Consider the following 23289-nt stretch of genomic DNA (forward strand, 5'->3'; position numbering starts at 1 on the left):
ACCCGTGGCTGCACTTTGCAGACGGGCCAGCAGAGAGGAAGGGGACGGTGGGGGACGGTAAACTGCACTAGTGGGGTCTGGGGCTGGCCGGGGACGGTCCCGAATCCCGGTTTTCCAAAGTGAATGTGGCCAGGGCCCAAGCCGCAATGCCAGGACCTTCCCCTGAAGTATCCGGGGGTGTTCTGATGTCCAAAGAACCCGGTCTAGGGGTAGAGGAGGGGGAAGGGTCCTGCGGCAAGGCCTCGCCGGGGGGAGGACGGCGGGCTCTCCCAAGTGGTCACCCCAAGGCAAGACAGCTGGGGTTTCTATCAACAGCTGCCACCTCGGGCCTGTTGCTTCTTGGCTAAGGTCGGGCCTCGGCCACCCTGCGGGGATGGCCTGACCTCTGCTGTCCACTGCCTGTCATGGCGCGGATGCTAAGCCGGGCACGGACGGACTCGGAGGGGCTCTGTAGCGGGAGGAGGCCTCAGATAGCGCTTTCCTCCAACGGGTTTGACGTGACTCCCAGTGTGAGCATGTCCCACACGGTGACAGCACACAGCACCTCCACAGGCACTTCTCACCTTTACGGTGTGTGAACGCTCAGGCAGATTCCACACTTTTCTGTGTTCGCTTCATTAATGAGAAGAATGCAGGTTGCCATCCACAGAATTGACGTCACAGTCCCAGATTTTCTTCTGGAGTTTAGTGTGCTGAATGCCCACCCTCGCTTCCCAAGCTCCGGCCACAGATCCCAAACACGCAGTGAACCCCGAATGAGAAACAGGAAGAGGGTGGGGGTGCCTGGGGGGCTCAGTCGGTTAAGTGTCCGACTCTCGATTTCCACTCAGGTCATGATCTCACGATTCGTGAGTTCGAGCCCCGCGTCTGGCTCTGTGCTGTCGGCTCAGAGCCTGGAGGCTGCTTGGGATTCTGAGTCTCCCTCTCCCTCTGTTCCTCCCCTGCTCACACCCTGTCTCTCAAAAAATGAATAAATGTTAAAAAAAAAAAAAGAAGGCATTGGAATAACACTTTTAATGTACAGAGAGAAAAAGAAAGTAAGGATTCTCTGTCCAGGAAAAAATATATTTCAAACACGAGGACAAACTCACAGCTTTACTGGACACACAACACCAGGAAACCTGCACTGACAAAGGGCTTCGGGCAGGAGGGAGGAAGGTGCGAGGGGACCGAGACCCTCTGCACCCACGTGAAGGGACGGGCCTCCAGTGTCCCTGACGGTGCAAGGGAATAGGACCTTCAGAAGTTGTTATTGACATTTCTAGAAAACATCATCGAATACGCCAGCCACGAACGCGGGGTCTGCGACGTGGGGGACACACAGGAGGACAGCAGCGGAGGCGGGGGATGGGGGCGAACCCTCCAAGGCTCCCGTGCTGCATGCCACGCACATAGCATCCACGTGTGGGCACAGCGTGGTCCGAAACGGGTGCTGTGAACCCTGACGAAACCCGTAACGGGAAACAGAAAGAGTAAATCAGCCAACCCCGTCAATAATCACAGAAAATAGAAGCTGCCTACACATCCCGAGTTAAAGGCTGAAACGACTACGTCAGGAGAAAAAACCAAGATCCAGCTACATGATACAGCACGTCCTCCATACACGGGAAGACGGGCATTTCCTACCCATAAAGGGCCAATTTATCAACGAGACATGATGACGCTTCTGTACCTAATAACACCTTCAAAGGTGTAATGAGCTGTTTACAGAGTCTCCTGGGAATGAGAGTGTCTGGAGAATTCCATCGAAGTGTCGCTCCTGTCTCTCCTCCTCCTCTGGTTTTAGTCTCGTGCACGGTGCTCCCTGCAAATTCACCTTAGGGACACCACGCTCACACTCACCTCCACTTGGCTATGACAAGAAACCGTCCCAGGAGGCAGGAAGCAGTGGTTGTAAGGATGTCTGCTCCCGGCCAAACTGCCTTCGGCTGCTGCGGACTTCAGCTTTTCCATCTGTACCACGAAGATCGACTGTGATGGGGGAAAAGTGGGGGTGGGGTGGGTTTAAACAGTGAAGTCTTTTTCTGGGCCACAGCATGCGGAAGCCCCTAGAAGCTGGGTCACGGATCCAGGGCAGGATGCCCAGAGCACAGACCAGATGCCTCACTGGTTCTTCCCGTGGCTTGTGTGACGGGGGGAAAGAGGGTCCTGTTAAGGGCATTCTTTCGAGCCTTTTCCACACAGCTGACCGCGGTTAAGCACATGCTGGATTCCCTGAGCTGCCCTCAGCTTACATTTAAACAGATGGATTATGAGGACGGTGACAGATGCTGACTCGTACTTGCTTAGTTTTCCAAACTAACCTGGTCGGCAAGAACCACAGACAGCTACCTAGCTCGATAAACCCAAGGGATTAGTAGATGGAGCCATTGACGGAGGGCATTCTTGGCAGGGGCGGAGGGACAGCATTGCTCTCTGCTTCTTGTGCACCTGCTGGGCTCAGCCTCACATCCACGTCACAGGTACAGAAGCTCCCACGGTGTGTGGTGGGGAGGGCACACAGGTACACAGAAGGTGCTTCAAACATTATGACCGATAGAAACTTCTTTAACATACGGGGCATTTTATTTATTCTTTTTAAGTTTAATTAGTTTTGAGTGTGTGTGTGTGTGTGTGTGTGTGTGAGCGGGAGACAGGCAGAAAGGGAGACAGAGAGAATCCCAAGCAGCACAGAGCCCTACGTAGGGCTCGAACTCACGAACCGTGAGATCATGACCTGAGCTGAGATCAAGAGTCAGACGCTTAACCGACGGAGCCACCCTGGTGCCCCAACACACGGGGTCATTTTAAACCTGTGGACTCGCAGATGTAAAGCAGAGTACGTGACAAATACCTTGTGATATCCTTTTCCTTCATAACTCGTGTCTTTTGTTGGATGCCATCTTGCTCTGTGTATGCCTCTCTGGGTTTCAGCTTTGAAACACGGATAAGTGAAATTGGGAAGGACAAACTTACATAAAGCCCTTTTTTTATGGCATGATCATAACAAAGAGAAGGAAGCTCCCAGAATCCCATATCCTTTCAAGAGAACCAATCATCTGGAAATCAAGTCTTTGGCGTTTCCAGTAATCTTCCAAGCCGTCTTCCCCGTGCTACTACAAAGGGGTACGGAAGCGGTGAATGCAGAAAGGTCTAGAAGGATATGCACCAGGCTGCTGACATCAATGATTTCCAGAGGATGTAATGGAAAGGAATGATGACAAATTATTAAATTTTTCTTTACACATCATTGAATTATCTTCATTTGTTACACGTAACACATATCACCTTTGTAATAAAAACGTCAGTAAGGAACATTGTTAAAGAAAAGCAACTACTTTGTTCATTAAAAAAAACCCGCTGATTTCTGGGGCACCCAGGTGGCTAGGTCGGTTAAGCATCCGACTTCAGCTCAGGTCATGATCTCATGGTTCACGAGTTCGAGCCCCGCGTCGGGCTCCGTGCCGACAGCTCAGGGCCTGGAGCTTACTTTGGATTCTTTGTCTCCCTCTCTGCTCCTCCCCCTCTCATGCTCTCTCTGTCTCTGTTTCTGTCTCAAAAATAAGTAAACATTAAAAAATGTTTAAAAACCCCACTGATTTCTGGGCGACTGGGTAGCTCAGTTGGCTAAGCGTCTAACTTGGGTCATGATGTCGCAGTTTGTGAGTTCGAACCCTGTGTCGGGCTCCCCTGCTCACACTCTGTCTCCTGCTGTCTCTCAAAAATAAACAGTAAAAAAAATTTTTTTTAACAAAAAAATTAAAAATAATAAACATAAAAACCACTGATTGGGGCGCCTGCATGGCTCAGTCGGTTGAGTGCCCAACTCTTGATTTCGGCTCAGGTCATGATCTTGCGGTTCGTGAGTTCGAGCCCTGCATCGGGCTCTGCGCTGGCAGCACGGAGCCTGCTTGGGATTCTTTCTCTGCCCCTCCCCTACTAGTACACTATCTCTCTCTCTCTCAAAATGAATATTAAAATAAATTAATTAATGAATTAAAAAAAACACTAATTAAGAGAGTGTTTGTATATAATGCACATGGTCTGTCACGCTAAAAAGAATTAGTAAGCTCACCAAAGACTAAATTCCAAAGTCTAATTGTTAGTTTACAGCATCGGTTTTATGAGTCAGAAGCTTTAGGGTAGCCTCTGGGGTTTTACACCACCCCCCTGGCCTGAGCCCCTGAGCCCCTGAGCCCCTGAGCCCAGGGCACTGCCCCGTGATTAGATGAAGTGGTGTGGGTAATGACTTAGCACAGTGCCTGGCAATGGCCAGTGCCCGACCCCACCGCGAGGCTCTGCAGAATCAAGGTCACCTACACCTGCTAGATGGGACTGCCCACCCACCTTCCCTCCAGGGATAAATGTCACAGGAGTCACTGACAGCAGGCAGGTAAGGTCTCCTCAAAATCAACATCTCCCTTTCTCGGAGCACCTGTCCTGACATGTGACAGAGGCCACTGCCTCTAACCCTCCCCAGCAGCAAATCCTTCTACCACGTGGGGTGCTTCCCCCAACGGACCACGCTCTAGCCTTCTAAGCTGCTAGAATCTTCAGAATTTTCAACCTTGATACCGTTGGTATTTGGGGCCGAGTGGTTCTCTATTGTCGGGGGTGGGGCGGGGTCCTGCACATTGTGGCACGTTTATTGGCATCCCTGGGCTCCACCCGCTAGATTCCAGAAGCCTCCAACCCGCACAGTTGTGACAAAAATATCTCCAGACGCTGCCAAGTGTCCCCTGCGGGGCCAGAGTGCCCCCAGTGGAGAACCACTGTTACCGGTTCAGGTGGCCTTGGCCCTCCCATGAGGACCTGGGACTAGGATGACAGGTTGATATCCACACCCCCCGCCCCCGCATCCCCCGCCAAAAACAAAACCAAAAACCCAGGACATGAACCTTCGAGACCTTCCCAGGAGCAGTAGTAGCCTGTGAAAGCCAAGATTTGTCTACCATTTTAGTGCAAACTTTCTCCCTTATTGGTGGCCACCAGGAGGCTCTGGGCAAGGAAAAATTGTGGCAGGTCCCTGTGGGGCTGAGAGAGGGGAAGGGGTGTTCAGCCAGCTGGTACTCGCGAATCCATTCACGGGGCATAAAAGGAGCGGGACAGACTGGCAGGTGACAGTCACTCAGTCCCGTGGCTTTAATGCCACCCATGCACCCACGAGCTCTCAATTTGTGCTTCCAACCCTCACCTGTCACGGTAGCCAGCCTCCTGCACCCCGCCGCCCCTCTGCGTCTGCGGGTATTCTGCAGGCATCTCAGACCCAACATGCCATACCTCAACTGGGTTTCCCCCCAGACCTGTCTTCCCTAGTGACCCTCATCCCAGGAACTGGCACCACCGCGCACCGGACCGCTCGAGTCATTCTTGGTTCTCTTGTTCCTCTCCCTCACCTTCCACGTCCATCAGTCATGTCAGCTCTGCCTCCAAAACACGTCCCTATCGGCCGTGTCTCCTCTAGCTCCCCCTCTGCCGGAGCCACGGCTCTGCCTCTGACCCTCTGCGCACCGCCTCCCGAGGTGGGCGGGGCCTGAGAGGAACCGGAGGAGGGGCCTGCGCAGAACCAGGGGGCGGGGCCCGCGGGAGCCAGAGGAGGGGCCTGTGAGGGGCCGGGGGGCGGGGCCTGCGAAGGGCCGGGGGGCGGGGTCGCAGCCGGAGCTGGAGAGCGGGTCCTGCGCGGGTCCGCCCCCGCCCCGCATCCCACACTGCCCCGCGACCGGAAGAGGGGCCGCCGCTTCCGGAACCTGCGGGCAGATTGCTCGTGGGGCCGGTGGCAGCGGAGCGGCTTTGCTCGCGATGGCCGCGGCCGTCGCTATGGAGACAGGTAAGTAGCGCTCGGGACCCTAGCAAACACAGGTGCCCCGGGCCAGACATCTCTTCCCGCTTCCCCGGGGACTCCTTTGCGGCGCAGCTCCGGCGGGGCTCCTGTCCGCGGCTCCTTCTCACCTCTGCCGTTCGGACGCCGACCCCATCGGCCTCCCGGCGAGGCCCCAGCGGCAGGATGCGCTCCTGAACCGTCCCTTCCGCCGCTGGTTTTCCGCGTCCCCGATGAGCGTGCTTAAGTGTGAGATGTCGCCCGACTGTGAGCCTTTCTGCCCCTGACATTTCTCGAACCGGCGCACGTCCCGTCGGCCCGTTTGCAGCTTGCATTCTGGACTTTCCCCGGGGTACTTAGCGGGGCTCTGAGGCGCGGTTATTACGACCTTCTCCCGCTGATCAGTCTGGAAATCTCGGGTCCTGGCTCCCGGGTGGTGGGTGTCCTGCCCCGTGGGTGCGCCTTTTGCTCTTGTCTTTAGAGGAGCGCCTCACTTGATCTTGTTGAGCAGAGCGCTCTCTGTTTCCCCCGGACTAGGGGGGAAGGGCCACCTTCCCCCACGCCCAGTTTAGGAAAACCACGCCGTGCCCTTACTTTTGCAGAAATACATTCTCAGCGGCAGTCACGTCTTTTTCTACAAGTCAGTGTTCTAGATGGTGACCTTTATTTTGGGTGACTTTTGCTGTATTCCGTCCTAGATGATGCTGGAAATCGACTTCGGTTTCAGTTGGAGTTGGAATTCGTGCAGTGTTTAGCCAACCCCAATTACCTTAATTGTAAGTTGTTGGGCGCCTGATGGAATTGAGTACCTGTTAACATCTCTGACAAGAAGAATTGCAATTCGTAATAATGTCTACTTTTATGTATGCTCAGTTCAGTGGGATCACTGCTACACCTAAACGGGTGCGCGCGCGTGTGTGTGTCTGAACGGACTGGGACTTATGTTCTGAATTCAGTGTGTGGTGGTGGTGGGGATTTACATACGTAGATTCTGTATGCTAGGGGTCATCGATCGGTACTTCCAGGATTGGTTTGCTCTACAGATATATTTTTTGTTTTTATGCCTTTCAGTTCTTGCCCAAAGAGGTTACTTCAAAGACAAAGCTTTTGTTAATTATCTTAAGTACTTGCTTTACTGGAAAGAACCAGAATATGCCAAGTATCTAAAGTAAGTTTAATTTTTACAGTCCTAAATATGTATGTAGTGTATTATATTCCAAGACACTGACATTTAACAGACTTTGTAGTTTCACATTGGAAAAAATGTATTTTGAACCCCTCTACGTCTTTAGTTTCTCTGCCTCATCTCTAAGTTGGGTTACTGTGCAATCTCACTGCTCATCCCTGCCTCTCTTACCCTCATCCTGTGTCCTCCCGCCTCCAAGCCAAAGGAAGCAAAATAATTTTCTACACAGAAGCCATCTTGCTCTTTCAAAAGTGTTACGACAGGACACTTTGCTGCTTAGAGCCTGTCAGTGCCCTCCCATCCCGTGCAGAACAGAGTCCCTTCTCTTTACCTGGGCTCAGGCTCTGTGTGACCTAGCTCTGTCTTGTCTGACTGTACTTGTACTGCTCACCCCATCTCTCTGCGTTTCTGACCCTAACGAACCCACAGTCTTTAAATGCAATGGCATAGTCGTCGGCTGAAAACTGAAGAACATAGGGCACTTATCAGCAAGATTTTCTGGAGGGGGTGACCTTATCTGATTCTTATTACGGCCACATCTCAGATACTGTGGGTTTGTTCCAGACCGTTGCAAGAAGGTGAACCCTGCAGTAAAGCAAGCCAAATGAATTTTTCGGTTTCCCGGTGTATAAAGCTTATGTTCACACAATACTGCAGGCTATTAAGTGTGCAATAGTGTTTAAAAAAAAAAAAAGGTAGATATTTTAGTAAAAAAATATATTGTTAAAAAATGCTAACCATCATCTAAGCTTTTAGGAAGTCATGATCACAGATCACCATAACAAATATAATAATAATGAAAAGTTTAAAATGTGAGAATTATTAAAATGCGACATGGGGACATGAGGTAAGCAAATGCTGTTGGAAAAATGGTGCGGGCAGACTTGCTTGATGAAGGGTTGCCACAAACCTTTAGTTTGTAAAAGAAAAAAAAGGCAGTATGTCTGTAGCTATTGTCTTTCTTTAGAGCCTCGTATGTGCAAGACCTGTGTTCTTTAAACCTTGAACTCAGGCCTTTTCTTTAACTAGGTAATCAGAAGGCAATAGTGAAACTTGTCTTTTTTCTTTCCCTTGTCTTTTTCTTTCAAAAGAATTTTTTTTTTAATATTTGTTTTGAGAGACAGGGCGAGAGCATGAGTGGGGGAGGGGCGGAGAGAGAGAGAGGGAGACACAGAATCTGAAGCAGGCTCCAGGCTCTGAGCTGTCAGCACAGAGCCCGCCGCGGAGCTCGAACCCACGAACTGCGAGGTCATGACCTGAGCCGAAGTCAGATGCTTAACCGATTGAGCCACCCAGGCGCCCTTCTTGTCTTTTTCTTTTTTAAACAAACACATTTGAGAGGGAAATGACTCAAACTTGTACTTTATCCAACTCACTTTTTTGATCTGTGTCTAATAACTGGTTTTTGAAGCCCGCATCTCTCTGCCTGCAGGACCCCTTTGCTCTCTTACTGGTCCTTTTTAAACAGCCACTTATTTAATAATCACAGTGAAGACTTTATTAGGTGGTGTGTGTACGTAGACTTGGAGACTCCGTGTGGACACAGGGCCACAGGCACGGGGAGTTCTGTGTCCCCCCAGTGTTGGCGGGATGGCTGGCTGCGCTCTGGAGGGCTCCAGGGAGGGCCTGTTGCTCTGTTTAGGGACAGCCGGTTCCGTTGCTAGCTGTGTGACGGGAAGTGTTTCCTTTTATTGGGCTATGATACCCCCGTGTGCAGCTTCAACCCAGATCTCCAGTTTTGCCCCTGAGTCAATCCGGAACCCGTCTGTGACCCCTTGAGGCAACGGCCCTTCAGATGTTTGCATTCAAGAGAGGCTGCAGGCTAACCGCTGTGGGCGTGTGTCATCAGTCGCAGGAGGCTTTTGTTTAAGAGTTGCTGACCTTAAAGGTCGGAAGAGTTTCGTATAATAATCCAGACTTGTAGTTACTCCCTAAATCTGGAGGGTCTGCTCACCGCAGGGCTTCCCCCTTCCATGTTGGGGCTGGCTCACCTGAGGGGCGGCCGCCGCGTGCAGACCCTGGCACCGCTCGTCCTGCTTCCCTGGTAGCCGGTACCCGCCCCTACGACGTAGCCCTTACCCGTGCTTTCTCAGCCGCTGTCAGCTGTTTCTCACGCGCCCTCCCTGGGGTATTTTGCAACCGTGCCCTCCGCTGTTCTGCCAGGAACTAGACACAGGCCTTCGGGTGCAGTCAGGGTGCGGTGGACCAGCCACACTTCTTCAGGTGGACGTTACGCTCCAGTAAGTGTAACTTGAGTTCCTGTTACTTTTTCATGGTGGGGGGGGGGGGGCAGGGATTCACATCGCCGACTCGCTGAGAGCTTTATGCCAACTCCAACTCCTCTGTTCTTGTTTTCATCAGTGCTGTTAACTGAGTTCTCCGCTTATGCCTCATTTACTTTTCCGAAATCTAAAGGGGCAACTTTCCTTTGGTACCTCTTACTTCCTCTTGTCGGTTAAGGCCAGAGTTGTAGCCTGTGAAAATACTTACTCTGAGCGTTGTCTTTACAAGTTTGAGAGATGATCACTGCGTGTCCGAGTTCCGCTTATTGACCGAATGCCACCTGAGACCACTCTCTTGGTTGTCACGGTGGTTTAGGTTACAGGTGAGGAAGCTAAAGCTGCCCGAGGTTGAGAACCTTGTCCAAGGCCAGCCAGCTGGTGAGTGGCGGGGCTGGTATTCGGACCCAGGTCTCTCCCCGTCCCGATGCCTGCATGAGAAGGAAAGAGGTTGGGTGTGAGCAAGGCATTCAGGCTCAGGCACCAACAGCTACAAGCAGCTGTGTCTGTGGAGTGCCGATAGCACACCGATGTTGTCTCGGAAGGACAGCAGTGGGGTTGCGCCCTGCTCCTCCGCGTGGTCCCCAGACCAGCAGCCCTGCTGTCACTTGGGAGCCTGTTAGAGATGCAGAACCCAGGCCCCCACCTCAGACCTGCTGAATCAGAGTCTGCGTTCAGGGAGTGATTTACGTGCACATGAAGACGTGGGAAGCACCCCGCGGTATATACGGTTTTCATCCTTCCGTCCTGTCTATACCGCCTGCACAAGTCTGGCTCCGAGCTCTCTTACAGTTGAAGGTTTTTTAACGGACTCACATCTCCTGTCTTTTCTATTTGAAACAATTTCACTTATGAAATAGCTGCAAAAATCATAAAGAGAATTCCTATATATTCTTCACCCAGATATTTTAAATGTTAACATTTTCTGTAACCACAGGACAGTGATCAAAATCTGAACATTAACATTAACCTATTATCTAGTCTGCAGACTTCATTCTGATTTTGTCCGCTGTCTCATTAGTGACCTGTGTCTGGGACGGTATCCAGTCTAAGTTCCTGTGCTATATTTTGTATTTATGCCTCCTTAAGTCTTTAATCTTGAGTTTCTTGGTCCTTCCCCCTGCACTCCCCCCTCTGCTCCCCCCCCCAACTGTGACCCGGAAGTGATTTTCTAAACTTCTTGGTATATATCCTGTCAGGAGTTGCAGGAAGTCAATTTGACCTGCTACTAGTGATGTTAATTTTGGCCACTTGGTTGAGGCAGGTGGTAACTGCCAGGTTTTACCACATCAAGTTACTAGTTTTCCTTTTGTATTTAATAAGTGTCTTGCGAGGAAATGCTTCGAGACTGTGTACATACTTTGTTTCATGTCATACTTTTACCCCCTAATTTTGGCGTCTGTTGATACCTGCCCGAAGCAGTGTTTACTTGATTTTCTAATTCTGTCACTTTCTACGTTTATCAGTTGTGGTTTAGGTATGAGGATGAATCATTCCTCTTTTCCCTATTTATTTATTCATTTAAAAGAGTCACATCAATATGGACTCCTGGATTCTTATTTTTTGGATTATAATTGTGTTTTCTTGTAACGGTTCCAGATTTGCCACTAGGAGCCCCTTTGGGTTGCCTCCTGAGTCCTTGTGACTCATCCTCACGATTTTCTGGGCACTCCTCTTTCGGGCACTACATAACATTCCCGGCTCATCTTGTACCTTCCCTGCCTTAGCCCTGGAGCCAGCCATTTCGCCGGGGGCCCTGGAAAATGGTGTTTCCCAATCCATCATCTGAGTGTGCTTGTTGGTATCAGTGTCATTGCTGCTAGGCCCTCTCAGGACACACAGCTAAGAAGTGTGTGTGTGTGTGTGTGTGTGTGTGTGTGTGTGTGTGTGTGTATACGTACTTCTAATCCCTGTCTGTTTCTGTGTCTCTATATTAAAAGCCAGGAGTTCATACTGATGTTTCCAATTGCAGCTCCTAAACACAGGGTCCATTCCAGCCTCCCCCGCCATCCTTGTGTGTAACAACTTTCCTAACAGTCAGAGATTTGGCTCTCTTTATCTCAGGTGTGCTTACGTACTCAGTTGCTCAGTCTCAGAGTACCTGTGAAGCAATTCCAGAACTGTTACGTCCCTGTGGAAAGTAGGGTACAGGGCTCGTGCGTAGCTATTTCTGAAACGGAGTCGGTTTTGAATAAAACTTGTCTTTCTCACTAGTGATGGAAAACTGGTAGTTATCAACTATAAACAGGTAATTACTAAAATAAAAAGTGTTTATGGTCCTTACCTTGGACACCACCACAGAACTGAATGATTGCCCCCAAAGTTTGACTCTGCTTACCAGCTCCCGTGTAGTGTTGGGCGGGCTATTCAGTCTTTCTGAACTTAAGTTTTTTTCCCTTTGGAAACTTTTGCGTCATGCTGAGTTTTGATGAGCGGCTTCTTTGCAGAAGCAGGAAAAACAGAACCTGTACTACCAAAGTGAACGAATGTTCTAGAAATGGTAGGCTACGACATCAGTTTTGAGCGAGAAACTGAGTTGGAGCCTGGCGCGATTGACCTAGACTGTGCCGGTCGTTAACTTGTCCACTCGCACCCAGGTACCCACAGTGTCTGCACATGCTCGAGCTGCTTCAGTACGAGCACTTCCGCAAGGAGCTGGTGAACGCTCAGTGCGCCAAGTTTATCGACGAGCAGCAGATTCTGCACTGGCAGCACTATTCCCGGAAGCGGATGCGCCTTCAGCAAGCCCTGGCGGAGCAGCAGCAGCAGAATAACGCAGCGGGAAAGTGAGAGCCGGGTCCAGGACTGGCTTCTGGGACGCGTCCATACTGCTCTCGTGCAGAGAACACAGAGACTCTCCTGGCTGCCTTCCCTGGGGCAGCGCCTAGAACTGTAGTGTACTGTTTAATGCAGCTAACTTTTTGCTAATAGATTACTTCTGTCCAACCAGAATTGTTCTCCTTTGGTTTCCCTGTGGATTTGTAAGTTATTATTAGTACTTGACCAACTGAATAAAAACAGAAACGTTAGGTGCTTTAAACCAGCTTAAGGAGTCGTGGGGAGGGGGGCAAGGGGAGGGCCACCAAATGTCCCAAACTCTAATAAGCCTAGCTCTGTTCCTTACACGTGGTGGGGCCTGGGCAAGTCCGTCTCCCTCCTTCTTAACTGTCCGTCTGAACAGCTACCCTGCCTACCCTCTGTCTACAGAATGAGGGGAATAGAGTGAATGATTTTTTTTTTTTTAAATGTTTATTTTTGGGACAGAGAGAGACAGAGCATGAACGGGGGAGGGGCAGAGAGAGAGGGAGACACAGAATCGGAAGCAGGCTCCAGGCTCTGAGCCATCAGCCCAGAGCCCGACGCGGGGCTCGAACTCACGGACCGCGAGATCGTGACCTGAGCCGAAGTCAGACGCCTAACCGACTGAGCCACCCAGGCGCCCCTGTGAATGATTTCTTTAAATCAGAGCAGGAACTGCAGAAAGGTTCTTAAACTCTGCCCAAAAGGAGGACTGATCCGTATCCCCACTTGCTTTGCAAGAGGGCTTAAAGGAACAGGCGGCGTGTCACTGACCCGGTGACCGGAAGAAGGTTGTTGGTTAACTTCTCATTGCACCCTTGGACCTTGGACTAGAATAAAGATGAGGAGCCTCAAATACTTGTGATCATCCAGCACAGCTGACGTTTCCGTGGCCGGTACTACACCCCAGGGCCACGTTACCTGCCTTGTCCTGCTCTCGTGTCACTTGCAGAACCACCCGCGTCCATAAAGGAGGAGACTGAGGTTCAGACAGGTTAAGAAGCTTGTCTGCGGTGGTGATCGGCGTGACTGACTCGTGGCTGGGACTCTGGCCACCACCACTCGACGACATGGTCTCTGACCCACCTGTGCCACCTGCCTCCGCCAGAGCCAGAAAGCCTCTTGAGACAGGAGAGCAAAACCGCCAGCAGTGAGTAGGGAGGCTGCATTAGGTGCGCTGTGCTCTCCGTCACTGGCTACGGGAAGTTGTATGTTCTAAAGCCAGACCAGGTGTTTTAGGAGCTATTCTTTGTAAATTTGTGGCATTTACGGTAAAAGATCCTAACTCCTTTGGAGATTTGGAATTTGCCTTTACTGGTAGGGACTTTTAGATATTTCTCTCACCTCCAATAATGCATCCCCAGTGGTGTTACTGTCACTCCTGAAGGCGTATTTTACCTGTATCTTAAGAGATTCCCAAATATTACAGGCAAACTGAGGGTTTGTGAGCATTTTAATAGCACTGTTTAGACATAAACTATTTTTTACATCGTCATTCATTTATTTATTTATTGCTAACATGAATTCAAAGCAAGTACGCAACTGCTTTTATGCCAGAGCAGATCAGGAAATCAAGACACAACTGTCATCATCAACTCTTAATCTTCAGAGAACAACATCTCCACGAGGTTGGCCTGGAGACACTCGGATTCCACCAGTTTTTGAGGCTGTAAGAGAAGAGCAGTCTAGTCTTAACCCACAGCTACAAAAATGTCATTAGGGAGGGAAGGAGTTGTTCTTCCTTCAGTTAACACAAATCTTACGATGGAGAAACCATGCTATTCAAAGACCATCATCTAGTTGTAACAAGTCTTATTAGATAGTTCTAATAACTATTTGCCTTAAGATAAATCATTAAAATACTCAGCTCCGTGGACTAAAACAAGAGACAGCAAGCCCAGCACTATCGCCTTCCCTCAACTCGTTAGTTTAGAACTCGTTAGTTTTGGCCATGGCCAAACTGGAGGAGGGGCCTTCTTTGTAGCCAGAATCCTGAAGTCAGTAGAAAACAACCATTGATGCTAGTATTTTAAGGAATTACGTTAACCAACTTTCTTGAGCACTGCTTAGAGAATTTTAAAACAGTGGCTTTCACAAAGCATGAAAAAGACCTAATACTTAAGATACTGGCATTTCTAATAGTTTATCTGATTGCCCATAGGGATGGACAGCCAAGCTGTGCATTTTAATAGATCCCCACTGGGAACAGACATCAAGATCTTTTAAAATCTGAATCCAGAACAGGAGTTTTGACGGGGGGGGGGGGGGGGGGGGGGGGGGGTTGTAGTCCCGCCACAATAACACGACAGACACTTACTGTTCCGTATTTAAGGAGTGTAGGCACCGCAGTTACTTTCAGGTTTTTTCTGAAGTCGTTATTTGGATCTTTCCAACTGTTTCGAAAAAGAAAGAGTGATTATGGGTAACATTTACTTGGTTTCTCCCCATTTAATATTTGATAGATTCCTACATTTAGTCTTTCAGTAATCACTGGTTTCTTTGTAAATGTTTGTAAAAGCTTGAGGACTAGGACTCTAATAGTGTCTGATTGTTTGACTTGCCCGACCGCCCTAAGCATGCAGACCCTTAGTCGCCGAGGCCCTTCCGCCTAAGTGCGCGAGTCTAGCATCCGGGACAGGAGGGACTGCACACGGGCACTTACTAAGGTTTCTCTCCCACTTGGCAGTAGATGAACACACATCCTTCACTGACGTGCTTCAGCCCCTCTCGCACGACTGGCTCCGCTTTAAAACAAAAGTTGATATAAAATAATTACTCATCGGCTCTAGAATCCGGCACCGAGGAACAGCGACCCCACTCCCTTCCGTCTTCGCTCAAGTCCTCAGACTGTAACTGAGGTCGACCAGAAAACCACGTGAAGGCCGAGGGCCAAATCCGAGGGCAGATGGGCCCCCGCGCCACGGGCACCTAGAACGCTGCGGGACGTCCTCGCTGACGGCGGACAACCGGCTCCCCTGTCCCGGACACACGAGGCGCACCGGGGACGGGACAGGTGTTCGGGGACAGGATGCGCGCGGTATCCGGGTCGAGCGGCGGGGAGGGTCGGCGAGCCCCCTCGTCTGGCTCTCGCTCGGCTCCCACGCCGCGGGCCCCGAGTCCCGGCCTCTCACCCTGCACGCAGTCGGGGCACCAGCTCTTCCCGCCGGCGTCCTTGGAGCCGGTAAAGTAGGCGAAGATGGTCTTGCCGTGGTGCTGCTCCACCGCCCGGCTGAACTCCTCGAAGCCGGACACGCTCACTACCTCGTAGCCGGCCATCGGGAGGGCGCGCCGCGCACCGCCGGCCGGGTCTCCGGGAGGCGCCGCCGCGGGACGGGGCGGGGAGCGGCCGCTTCCGGGGGCGCGGCCGGCGGGGCTCCACGGCGCTACGGGAGCCTGGGGCGGCCAGAAGGCCTCCGCGCCGCGTCCCGCCTCCGGCTGTGGCTGGCCCGTGCCCTCCGTGCTGGCTCTGCGCAGGCACCCGGGCTTCTGCCCCAGCCGCCCCGGCCCGGGCCCCATGGGCGGCGGCTGCCCACCCTGCCGCCGTGCAGCCCCGGGACCCCTAGGCGGCTCGGGAGCCCTAACGGCTCCCAGGCCGCCCTGCGCCCGTTGCTATGGCGACCGCGCGAGCGGCCGGAAGCGCGGCCTAGCCGGCCCCCCCGCCCGCTCCCCGGTAGCCGCGCCGCGCCCCAGGCCAGGTGGGCTCGGGCCGGGGCCGGGGGGACTCTGGGAAGCCGCGCCCGGACTCGTGGGCCCGGGGGACAGGAGCCCCTGAGCCGCGGCCGGCCCCGCCGCTCGCGGGCCCCGTCACCGCCGCTCCTGCGGAGCTCGGGGGGCCGGGGCCGAGCGCGTGCGTGCGTGTGTGCGGCGGCCCGGGCGGCGGGCGGGGGGCCGAGCGGGGCGGCGCGGGCGGGCCTGCAGCCATGAGCGGGGCGGCGGGCCGCTGCGTGGGGCCCAGCCGGCCGGGGCGCGGGCGCGGGAGGCCGTGGGGGAAGAGGGGCGCCGCGGGGGCGCCGCGCGGCCGGGGAGCGGGGCGCCGGGCGACGACCTCGGCGTGGGACACGCGCTGCGTGAGCGCAGAGAGGCTGCGAGACTGTCGGCGGCCCCGGGGGAGGAGAGCGGTGGCCGACGCGGCCGGGGCGGCGGGGGCCAACGGGCCGGAGGCCTCGGAGACCCCCGGCGCCGCAGGCTCGGCGGAGGCCGCGGGGGACCCGGGCGCCGTGTGGGTGGACGGCGCGGTGGGGGAGCCCCAGGTGGTGGGGCCTGTCGGGTCGGTGTGGGTGACGGGCACCGGCGGGGAGGAGGACGGGGCGCCTTACCGGAGCCCCCGGGGCTGTGAGCGGAAAGGCCGCCCGGGATCCATGGGGCACGAGAGCATCCTGGAGCTGTGGCTGAAGGTGCAGGCTATGCGGGCGGCGGCGGGGTGCGGGGAGGGAAGCAGAGTGGAGCTCCACCCGGTGCCCGCGGGAGAGGGCCCGGTTGACAGGGGCGTCCCCGGCAGGGCCTCCTGGGTGGAGACGAGCCGGGGTGGTCTCACGGGGCCCTGGGTGAAGGGACAGGCTCGGGCAATGCCCCGGGCCTCGGGAGTGTCCGCAGGCGTTGGGCCCGGGGCGGGTTGTGAGAGGGTCCCAGGCCTGTGCGGGCGGGGACAGGCGGCTGGCCTGCTGCCTGGGGGTGTGCCTGGGATGGTGCCCTACCTGCTGGGGAGAGGACAGGCCGCGGGGTGGCCCGCGCCTGTGGACAGGGAGAGGGGCTGGGGGAGTGCCCCTGGTCCGTGGGGCAGAGGGCAGTCCCTGCAGGTGCTGGGGGCTCCTGGCCCAGAGACCGTCTGTGGGGACACCCCGGGCTCATGGAGAGGGGGGCAGGCTTCGAGGGTGCTGCCTGATGCTGTGGGGGCGCCCGGCAGGGTGGAGGAGGAAGCCAGCTGTGCAGGTGCCCTGGGCGCGTGGCGGAACGGACAGGCCGTGGAGGGGATGGGGTCTGGGGGTGCTCCTGGCACGTGGGGCACTGGACAGCCCGTGGGGGTGCCTTGCGCTGTTGAAGAGGAAGCTAGATGTGGGGGTGACCCAGGATTCAGGGAACGGGGGCAGGCTGTGTGGGTAGAGACCGGCTCTGGAGGGGACCCGGGTTCCTGGGCAGCTGCACACGCCGCAGAGGCATGCGGTCCTGCCGAGCTGCAGGTGGGCCCTGGAGGCGCTCCAGGCCTGTGGAGTGTGGAGCAGGGCCTGGGGGTGCCCACGGCCCTGGGGAGGGAGACGGGCTGCGGGAGCATCCCTGGTGTGTGGGGGACCCAGCAGCCGGTGGGGGCAGCGGTGGCGGGACCAGGGGCCCTGGGAGGACAGGCGGGTTACGGGGCTGCCCCAGGCCTGTGGGGTGGGCAGCGGGCCCTGGGGGCGCCGGGGGTGGTTGCGGGGGACACAGGCTGTGGGGGTGTTGTGAGCCTGTGTGACGGGAGGCAGGCTCTGGGGGAGCAGGAGACCCTGCTGCCCGCAGCGTTGGGGGCACCCGGGCCTGCGGGTCAAGAGGCCGGCCCCAGGGATGTGTCTTGTCTGTGCAGAAGGAGACAGGCAGAGGGGCTGCCTGGGGCCGCAGTCCTGCCCAGGCACAGGTGCGGCCCGGGGGGGTTCGCGAGGGCACCTGCGGCCGTGCCCGCTGCCGTGTGGGTGTCCGGCTCCACGTGCCAGGACGGCGGCTCTCGAGGTGGCTTGAGCCTGTGCGACGGCGTCTCTGCTGCCCTGTTACCCGTGGCTCCCGAGGGGCCGTGGTCTGCGGGGGAGACTGCGGCTTCTGCAGCTTTCCCAGGCCCGTGGGAGGGGGGGCAGGCCATCGGGGGTCCTGAAGCGCCCGGGCTTGCGGGGCAGGAGACGGGCTCTGGGGGTGTGCCGAGACCTTGGGGACGGAGACCGAGTGCAGGGGCGTCTGCCGCTGCCCCGGTGCCCGTGGCTCCCAGGACGCCCCGGCCGGTCCGGGAGGAGTCCACCCCCGGGGGTGTCGCAGGCCTGTGGGGGGAGAGGGACACGGTGCAAGCACCCGTAGACGCCAGGGGTCCCTCACGGGTGGGGCTGCCCCCCAGCGCCGGGATGCCTGGGCCCACGGGGGAGAGGCTGGGCCCGGGGGGCCCCTCCGGCTCGCTGGGAGGGGGGCAGGCTGCTGAGATGCCTGGGGCCGAGGGGGTGCTCACGGCGGCGGGGGCCCCCGGGCCGATGATGGCCAATGCCAGCTGTGGGGATGTCTTGGGCGTGTGGGGACAGAGACCGGTGACGGAGGGACCTGTGGATGGCCTGTGGAGGAGAAGAGCCAGCGGGCCGGTCCCTGAGGCTGCCAGGGTGCCCCTGCCTTTGGGGGTGCTCGCGGCTGTGGGGGTGCCCGCAGCGGGGCGCGTGCCTGCCGTGGTGTGGGTGACTGGGTGTGCCGGGGAAGAAGCCGCCGAGGCTGCCGCCGGCCTCCCAGCGTCCAGGACGCCGTCTGCGGAGGGAGCTGGGGCTTCGTGGGGGGAGGCGGGAGGCAGACAGGCAGTGGGGGCGCCTCTTGCCCACGGGTGTGGGACCCGGTCCTGGAGCTGCCCGCGGCCCCCAGGGGAAGAGAGCCACTGTGAGAACGTGCCTGCGGCCTCAGGGACAAGAGGCCCTGTGCCCCCGGTTGCAGGGCAGGAGACGGGTATCGGCCATTTCAGAGGTCACCCGCAGCAGAGTGGGGGGGCACAGGCCGGAGGAGCGTCTGCAGTGAGGGTCCGGGGGAGCCCTTTGGGGGAGGACAGGTTGAGGGGGGCCTTCTCATAGCACGTGTAGGGAACGGGGTGGGGGGTGTCCTGGGCTCTTTGGGAGGGGACAGGCTGGGGAGAGGTTGGTCCTGGGTTGTAGACGGAGGCGCAGGCCGTAGGGGTGTCTTGGGGATCTGGGACAGATGCTTTGTGGAGGCTTCCTGGGTCTATCGGGTGACAAGTTAGGAGGTGTCCTGGAGCAGTGGGGAAGGGACAGGTTGCAGAGAGAGGGGCGTCCCAGGAATGTGTATAGGGGAACAGTGGGGTGGGTGTCACTGGACTCTGTGTACGTGTGTGTGTGTGTGTGTGTCAGTCACTCGAGGTATCCTGCAACGGGGGGGCCGGGGCGGGGGGGGGGGCGGTCACCTAGTGTTTCCCTAGTGCAGCCCTGAGTCCTAGGCCTTTGGCTTCTGGGGAAAGTGTCGGCCACATAGAACTCGCAGGGCCCCGGCCCCAGCTCTGCGGGCTCCTCCGTTCTGCGGCGGCTGCCCTGGACTGTAGTGACCGTGGTGACAAAAGCCAGTGGGACTGCCTCGCCCCCGTGCCCTCCCGTCTGCGTCGTCGCTCTCGTCTCTGCAGCTGTGGGAACAGGGAATCTTGAACAGCTGCCCTTCTGTTCCTACACGTGTATCTGTCTTGAAGCAAATCCAGTCTACAGACCTTGGGTTTACTCAAAAGCTTAAATTAGGGATTTTTTTTTAAAACCTGGATTTCCCGATTGATTTGCTGTAGGATTCTTTGAGAGCACAAACACACCAGTACGTCTAAAATGAATCGGTTTGTGGAAAATCGGCTTAATTCAACAGACATTGAGTTCAATTATCTGTTCTGCTCAAAACCCTGTATTGTGGGGAATCTCAGAGCAGCAGGACCGGGCCCGGCCCCCCGGGAAGCTGGCACAGCTGGAAGGCTGGGGCCTGGCTGTGAAGTAGGTCAATAACAGACCGGTGTGTGGTCGGCACGCCACGAGGCAGGCGTGATCGGCGTCTGAGGAGGCGGTCCGAGACAGCGGGGTGAGCGCGGCCACGTCCCTACAACTCCTGACAAAACGCTTTCCAGGCTGTCAGCTCACGGGGTGCGTGTGGGGGGTGTGGGGTTGCAGGTCTGGGGGCCCTTCCGCTACTCAGTGGCAGATCCTGGCAGGGATCTCGGTGTTCTGACCCCGAGGCCTCACCCGGAGCCGGTCGGCTCTGCCCTGCCGAGCTAGCCCAGGGAGTGAGCACACCGCCCTTCGCCGAGTGGCTAGGGTTTGCTCATGCAGACTGTGAGCAGAAGGCTGCCTGGTTCCCGTGGCAGAGCCGTTTCTGGAGTAACGCTTCACTGGTGGCCCTTGAGGTTTGGGCTCGACGGGTAGCCACTCACACGGTGTCCCCCGTTCTCTTGGAAAGGAGGATTCCAAAAGGGAAGACGCTTTTGTGGAGGACCCTGGCCGGTGCCTTCCCGGAGCACCCGCTGGTCAGCGCGAGGCTGCTGCGGGCCTCCTCTAGAGTACTGTCCTCTGAGGGTGGCATGGTGTCCCCTCCTTCCGGTGTTTGATCGCCCTTGGTCTGAAAGCAGCCTCCTCCCGTTGCAGGCGACGACCGATGACCGATGACTGTAGGTGGGCTCTCGCCAGCGCTCCGCCCTCTGACGGAACGGGCCGGGGCAGGCCGGCTCCCTGCCGTGCTCATCTAGCCTGGCGTCCCACTGGACAGGAGGAGTGACCAGCCAGCGCCAGACCCAGGTACTTCTGTCATCTTGTCTTCAGGTTTTTAGCGTGACGCGTTTGGAACAGAAGCTGCAAGAAAAAGATGGCCAACGCCTTTTAAACCACCTTCGAGATCTGACACTTTGAGCGGCGTGTGCTGTTCTGCCCTCCGGTGTTCGGGGAGCCGTTTCAAAGCCAGCTGCGGCCGTCAGCACACTCCACTGCTAAGTATTTTAGAACACTCCTGCTTACGCACTATCACACCTAAGAAAATGGACAGAGGTGATTCCGTAACATCACTTAATAACCAGTTACCCTCCGGCTTCACCTGGTCGCTACCGAAATACGTTTCCCTCCCACAGTGAACTCAGGAAAATCTTCACACAGCAAAGCCGAGTTCTACAGGGAACGCCCAAGTTCCGTTACTGTCCCGCTAGTTTCCTTGCGTGTCTGTCCTCCGCAGTCCACTCACCGGCGCGTCGCACGTTCTGAAATGCACAGCGTGAGCTGCAGACCCGGCGCCGTGCGGAGTCGCCCTCCAGAACTGACTCTTGGAACTTACTCTCCGAATTTCCGCTTTCCCTCGGTGCAAACTTTAGGTCTGAGCTGGATACCTCAGAATGTACACATCTTGTCACGTTTGCTGAGTTTAGACCAACGTGTACACAGGTGTCACTCATGCCTTTGTCAAGATAGAGATCTTTTCCATGGCTCCAGAAAGTTCTCTCACGCCCCTTCCTACCCTTCGCAGGCAGCCATTCTGGTTTTTTCCACCGTGGGTTAATTTTGCCCATTCTAAGTAGAACCATATCGCGCCTACTCTTTGATGTAAGGCTTCTTTCAGTGGGTGTGACCCTCTCTCTGTCCTTACGTGGGTCGTGGTCTGTTGCTTTGTAACAATCCAACCTCTCGTGTGGGTTTTTACAGATGAAGCTGCCGTGGACATTCTTGTACACGTTTGTAAACATGTTTGCGTTTCTGTTGTGTAAATGCCTGGGAGTGAGATCGCTGGGTCACAAGGTAGGGGTGTGTTTAGTTTTCTAACAAACCAGCGGACCTTTCTCCTGGGCTGTGCCGCTTCCCGTCCCTACTGGCGGCGATGGGCACCCTGGCCCCTTTGCCAGCCCGGCGGTGTTTGTGTTCATTAGGGCCATTCTGGTGGGCGTGGCGTAATTGCTCCGTGTGGTTTTCACCCAGGAAAGTTACAGTGACAGTACCCAGAATTCCTGGGTGCCCTGCTCCTACTCCCGGATTCCCCACATGCTAACACTTCTGTTACGTTTTCCCTCCCTCCCTCCCTCCGTTCTCTGTCTCTCCCTCTCTACACACGCGTGTTGCAGGCACACACATACATGCACACGTGCTCACACATACGCACATACACATCTACACGCGCATGCACACGCATTTTCTAAACTGACAAAGTACAAGTGGCAGCCACGATACCTTTTTACCACTAAGGACTTGGTGTGTATTTCCTGAAGACAAGGACTTCTCTTACGTAGTCATAATGTGGTGATGGAAATCAGGAAGCACACGTGAGGACAGTGTGGCCATGTGATGTTCAGGCCGTCCTGAGGTTTTGTGAGTTGGCCCAATGATGTCCTTTACAGTGAAAGGAACCAGGGTCACTGAGCTGCGGGACTCATCATGTTTGCTTAGCTCCTCGGGTCTGAACAGTTTCTGAGACTTTGTATTTCACGACATCAACATTCTTGACAAATGCAAGCCAGTTATTGGGCGACTTTCCATCCATTTGGGTTTGCCCGACCTTTCTAGTGACCTTCGGGTTACACACCCGTGGCGGGAAAACCCCAATGTGATGCTGAGTCCTCGTGTGTCCCGTTGGGAGGTACGCGTGTCGACCTCGTCAGTCCCCCACCCGGCAGTGTTCACTCCAGCCCTGGGATGAGGGTGACGGTGGCACCCGCCAGGCTTCCCCTGTAAAGTCGCTGGCCCGTTCACCTTCCGTAGTTGGGGGTGTCTGACTTTGAGACCTTGTTCACACCCTTTCACCCCTAGACTGATCTCCTAGTTCAGCCTTCATTGGTACTTTTTACCCTGATGGTTGCTACATGGTGACTGACCTCTTGGTATCAGAGCAGATTCATTGAGCCTGGCCGTGTCCGGGAGGGTACTGAGAAGGGCCCTGACCTGGCCAAGTGGGAGCCCCTCCAGGCTGACTCCGCTGCCCCTTCACATGTCTCTGTCGATCTGTGGCCACATTTGGTATAAAAAAAGGTATTCCGGGGCCAGCATGTTTTTCCCCTGTCCCAGCCCCGGAATTGGCCATCCTCCTCCCTCTGGTGGAGAATGGAAGTTAGAACTCACATGTGGGTACTGAGTAGGCACACTGATTCCCGGGGGCTCTCGTGCGAGGCCGTCCTGGAGGACAGAAGTGGGGACAGGCATCCGTACCCATGTGCCTGTGCACTTCCGCGTGGATCGACACGGGCGGTGCACCCCGCCTCCCCCGCCCCCAAGCCCGGGCCAGCTCACCCGCACGCCGTCTGTGGCAGCCCGGCACCTCCCATTTGTGACTCCTGTCATCAACCCCAGTTATCTACATGTCGTGTCTGCTCGGATTTTCACTGTCGCAATCTCGTCTGTACCTCCCCAGGCAGAGCCCCGCCCTCAAGAGCTCAGCATTGTTTTAACCCGAGGCTGCATAACCTAGTTACTCAGGTTTACTTTTCTTACCCCTCACTGTGTGGTTATGTTACTCATTACAAATTCAGTTGGGCGCACGGGTTTCTGTTAGTATTCATTTTCAGGGTTTTCCTT

At 55.6% G+C, this 23289-nt stretch overlaps 3 protein-coding genes and 1 long non-coding RNA gene across 18 annotated transcripts in view; 2 read left to right on the forward strand and 2 right to left on the reverse strand.

Annotated features, from left to right (window-relative positions):
- Window positions 1–999: 999 nt before the first annotated feature.
- Window positions 1000–5502, reverse strand: LOC106980128 (uncharacterized). Its single transcript, XR_001431031.3, has 3 exons — window positions 5376–5502; window positions 1843–1971; window positions 1000–1441 (listed from the first exon to the last, which is right to left on the reverse strand). It is a non-coding gene; the product is annotated as an uncharacterized LOC106980128 (long non-coding RNA).
- Window positions 5503–5663: 161 nt separating this feature from the next.
- MED31 (mediator complex subunit 31) lies at window positions 5664–12302 on the forward strand. The gene is made up of 4 exons (XM_027047358.2): window positions 5664–5806; window positions 6496–6573; window positions 6869–6965; window positions 11860–12302. Exons 1-4 carry the CDS (start codon window positions 5779–5781, stop codon window positions 12050–12052), a joined length of 396 nt encoding a protein of 131 aa, XP_026903159.1. The 5' UTR covers window positions 5664–5778; the 3' UTR covers window positions 12053–12302.
- A 1194-nt stretch (window positions 12303–13496) lies between these two features.
- Window positions 13497–15599, reverse strand: TXNDC17 (thioredoxin domain containing 17). The gene is made up of 4 exons (XM_027047425.2): window positions 15193–15599; window positions 14724–14805; window positions 14379–14454; window positions 13497–13728 (listed from the first exon to the last, which is right to left on the reverse strand). Exons 1-4 carry the CDS (start codon window positions 15575–15577, stop codon window positions 13660–13662), a joined length of 612 nt encoding a protein of 203 aa, XP_026903226.2. The 5' UTR covers window positions 15578–15599; the 3' UTR covers window positions 13497–13659.
- Window positions 15600–15641: 42 nt separating this feature from the next.
- Window positions 15642–23289, forward strand: part of KIAA0753 (KIAA0753 ortholog) — a 39156-nt gene continuing 31508 nt past the window's right edge. For 3 of the 15 annotated variants that reach the window (XR_008294369.1, XR_008294367.1, XR_008294370.1), the window contains exons 1-2: window positions 15766–19831; window positions 20392–20541. The gene's annotated coding sequence lies outside the window, so the exon portion shown is untranslated. The other 12 variants (XR_008294371.1, XM_027047416.2, XM_027047423.2 and 9 more) reach the window with 8 other exon arrangements.

This window comes from Acinonyx jubatus, chromosome E1 (genome assembly GCF_027475565.1).
Source record: "Acinonyx jubatus isolate Ajub_Pintada_27869175 chromosome E1, VMU_Ajub_asm_v1.0, whole genome shotgun sequence".
Taxonomy (NCBI): Eukaryota; Metazoa; Chordata; class Mammalia; order Carnivora; family Felidae; genus Acinonyx; species Acinonyx jubatus.

Bases quoted from the DNA above. Each gene is read 5' to 3' on its own strand.
- TXNDC17 (XM_027047425.2), bottom strand. From the start codon at position 15,577: ATGGGGCCCGGGCCGGGGCGGCTGGGGCAGAAGCCCGGGTGCCTGCGC. The intron at 14,806-15,192 runs GTGAGAGGCCGG...TTTGTTTTAAAG, and splicing joins GTGCCCCGACTGCGTGCAGG to CGGAGCCAGTCGTGCGAGAG. The intron at 13,729-14,378 runs GTAAGTGTCTGT...CTTCTCTTACAG, and splicing joins CACTCCTTAAATACGGAACA to CCTCAAAAACTGGTGGAATC.
- MED31 (XM_027047358.2), top strand. From the start codon at position 5,779: ATGGCCGCGGCCGTCGCTATGGAGACAG. The intron at 6,574-6,868 runs GTAAGTTGTTGG...TATGCCTTTCAG, and splicing joins CAACCCCAATTACCTTAATT to TTCTTGCCCAAAGAGGTTAC. The intron at 6,966-11,859 runs GTAAGTTTAATT...ACTCGCACCCAG, and splicing joins GAATATGCCAAGTATCTAAA to GTACCCACAGTGTCTGCACA.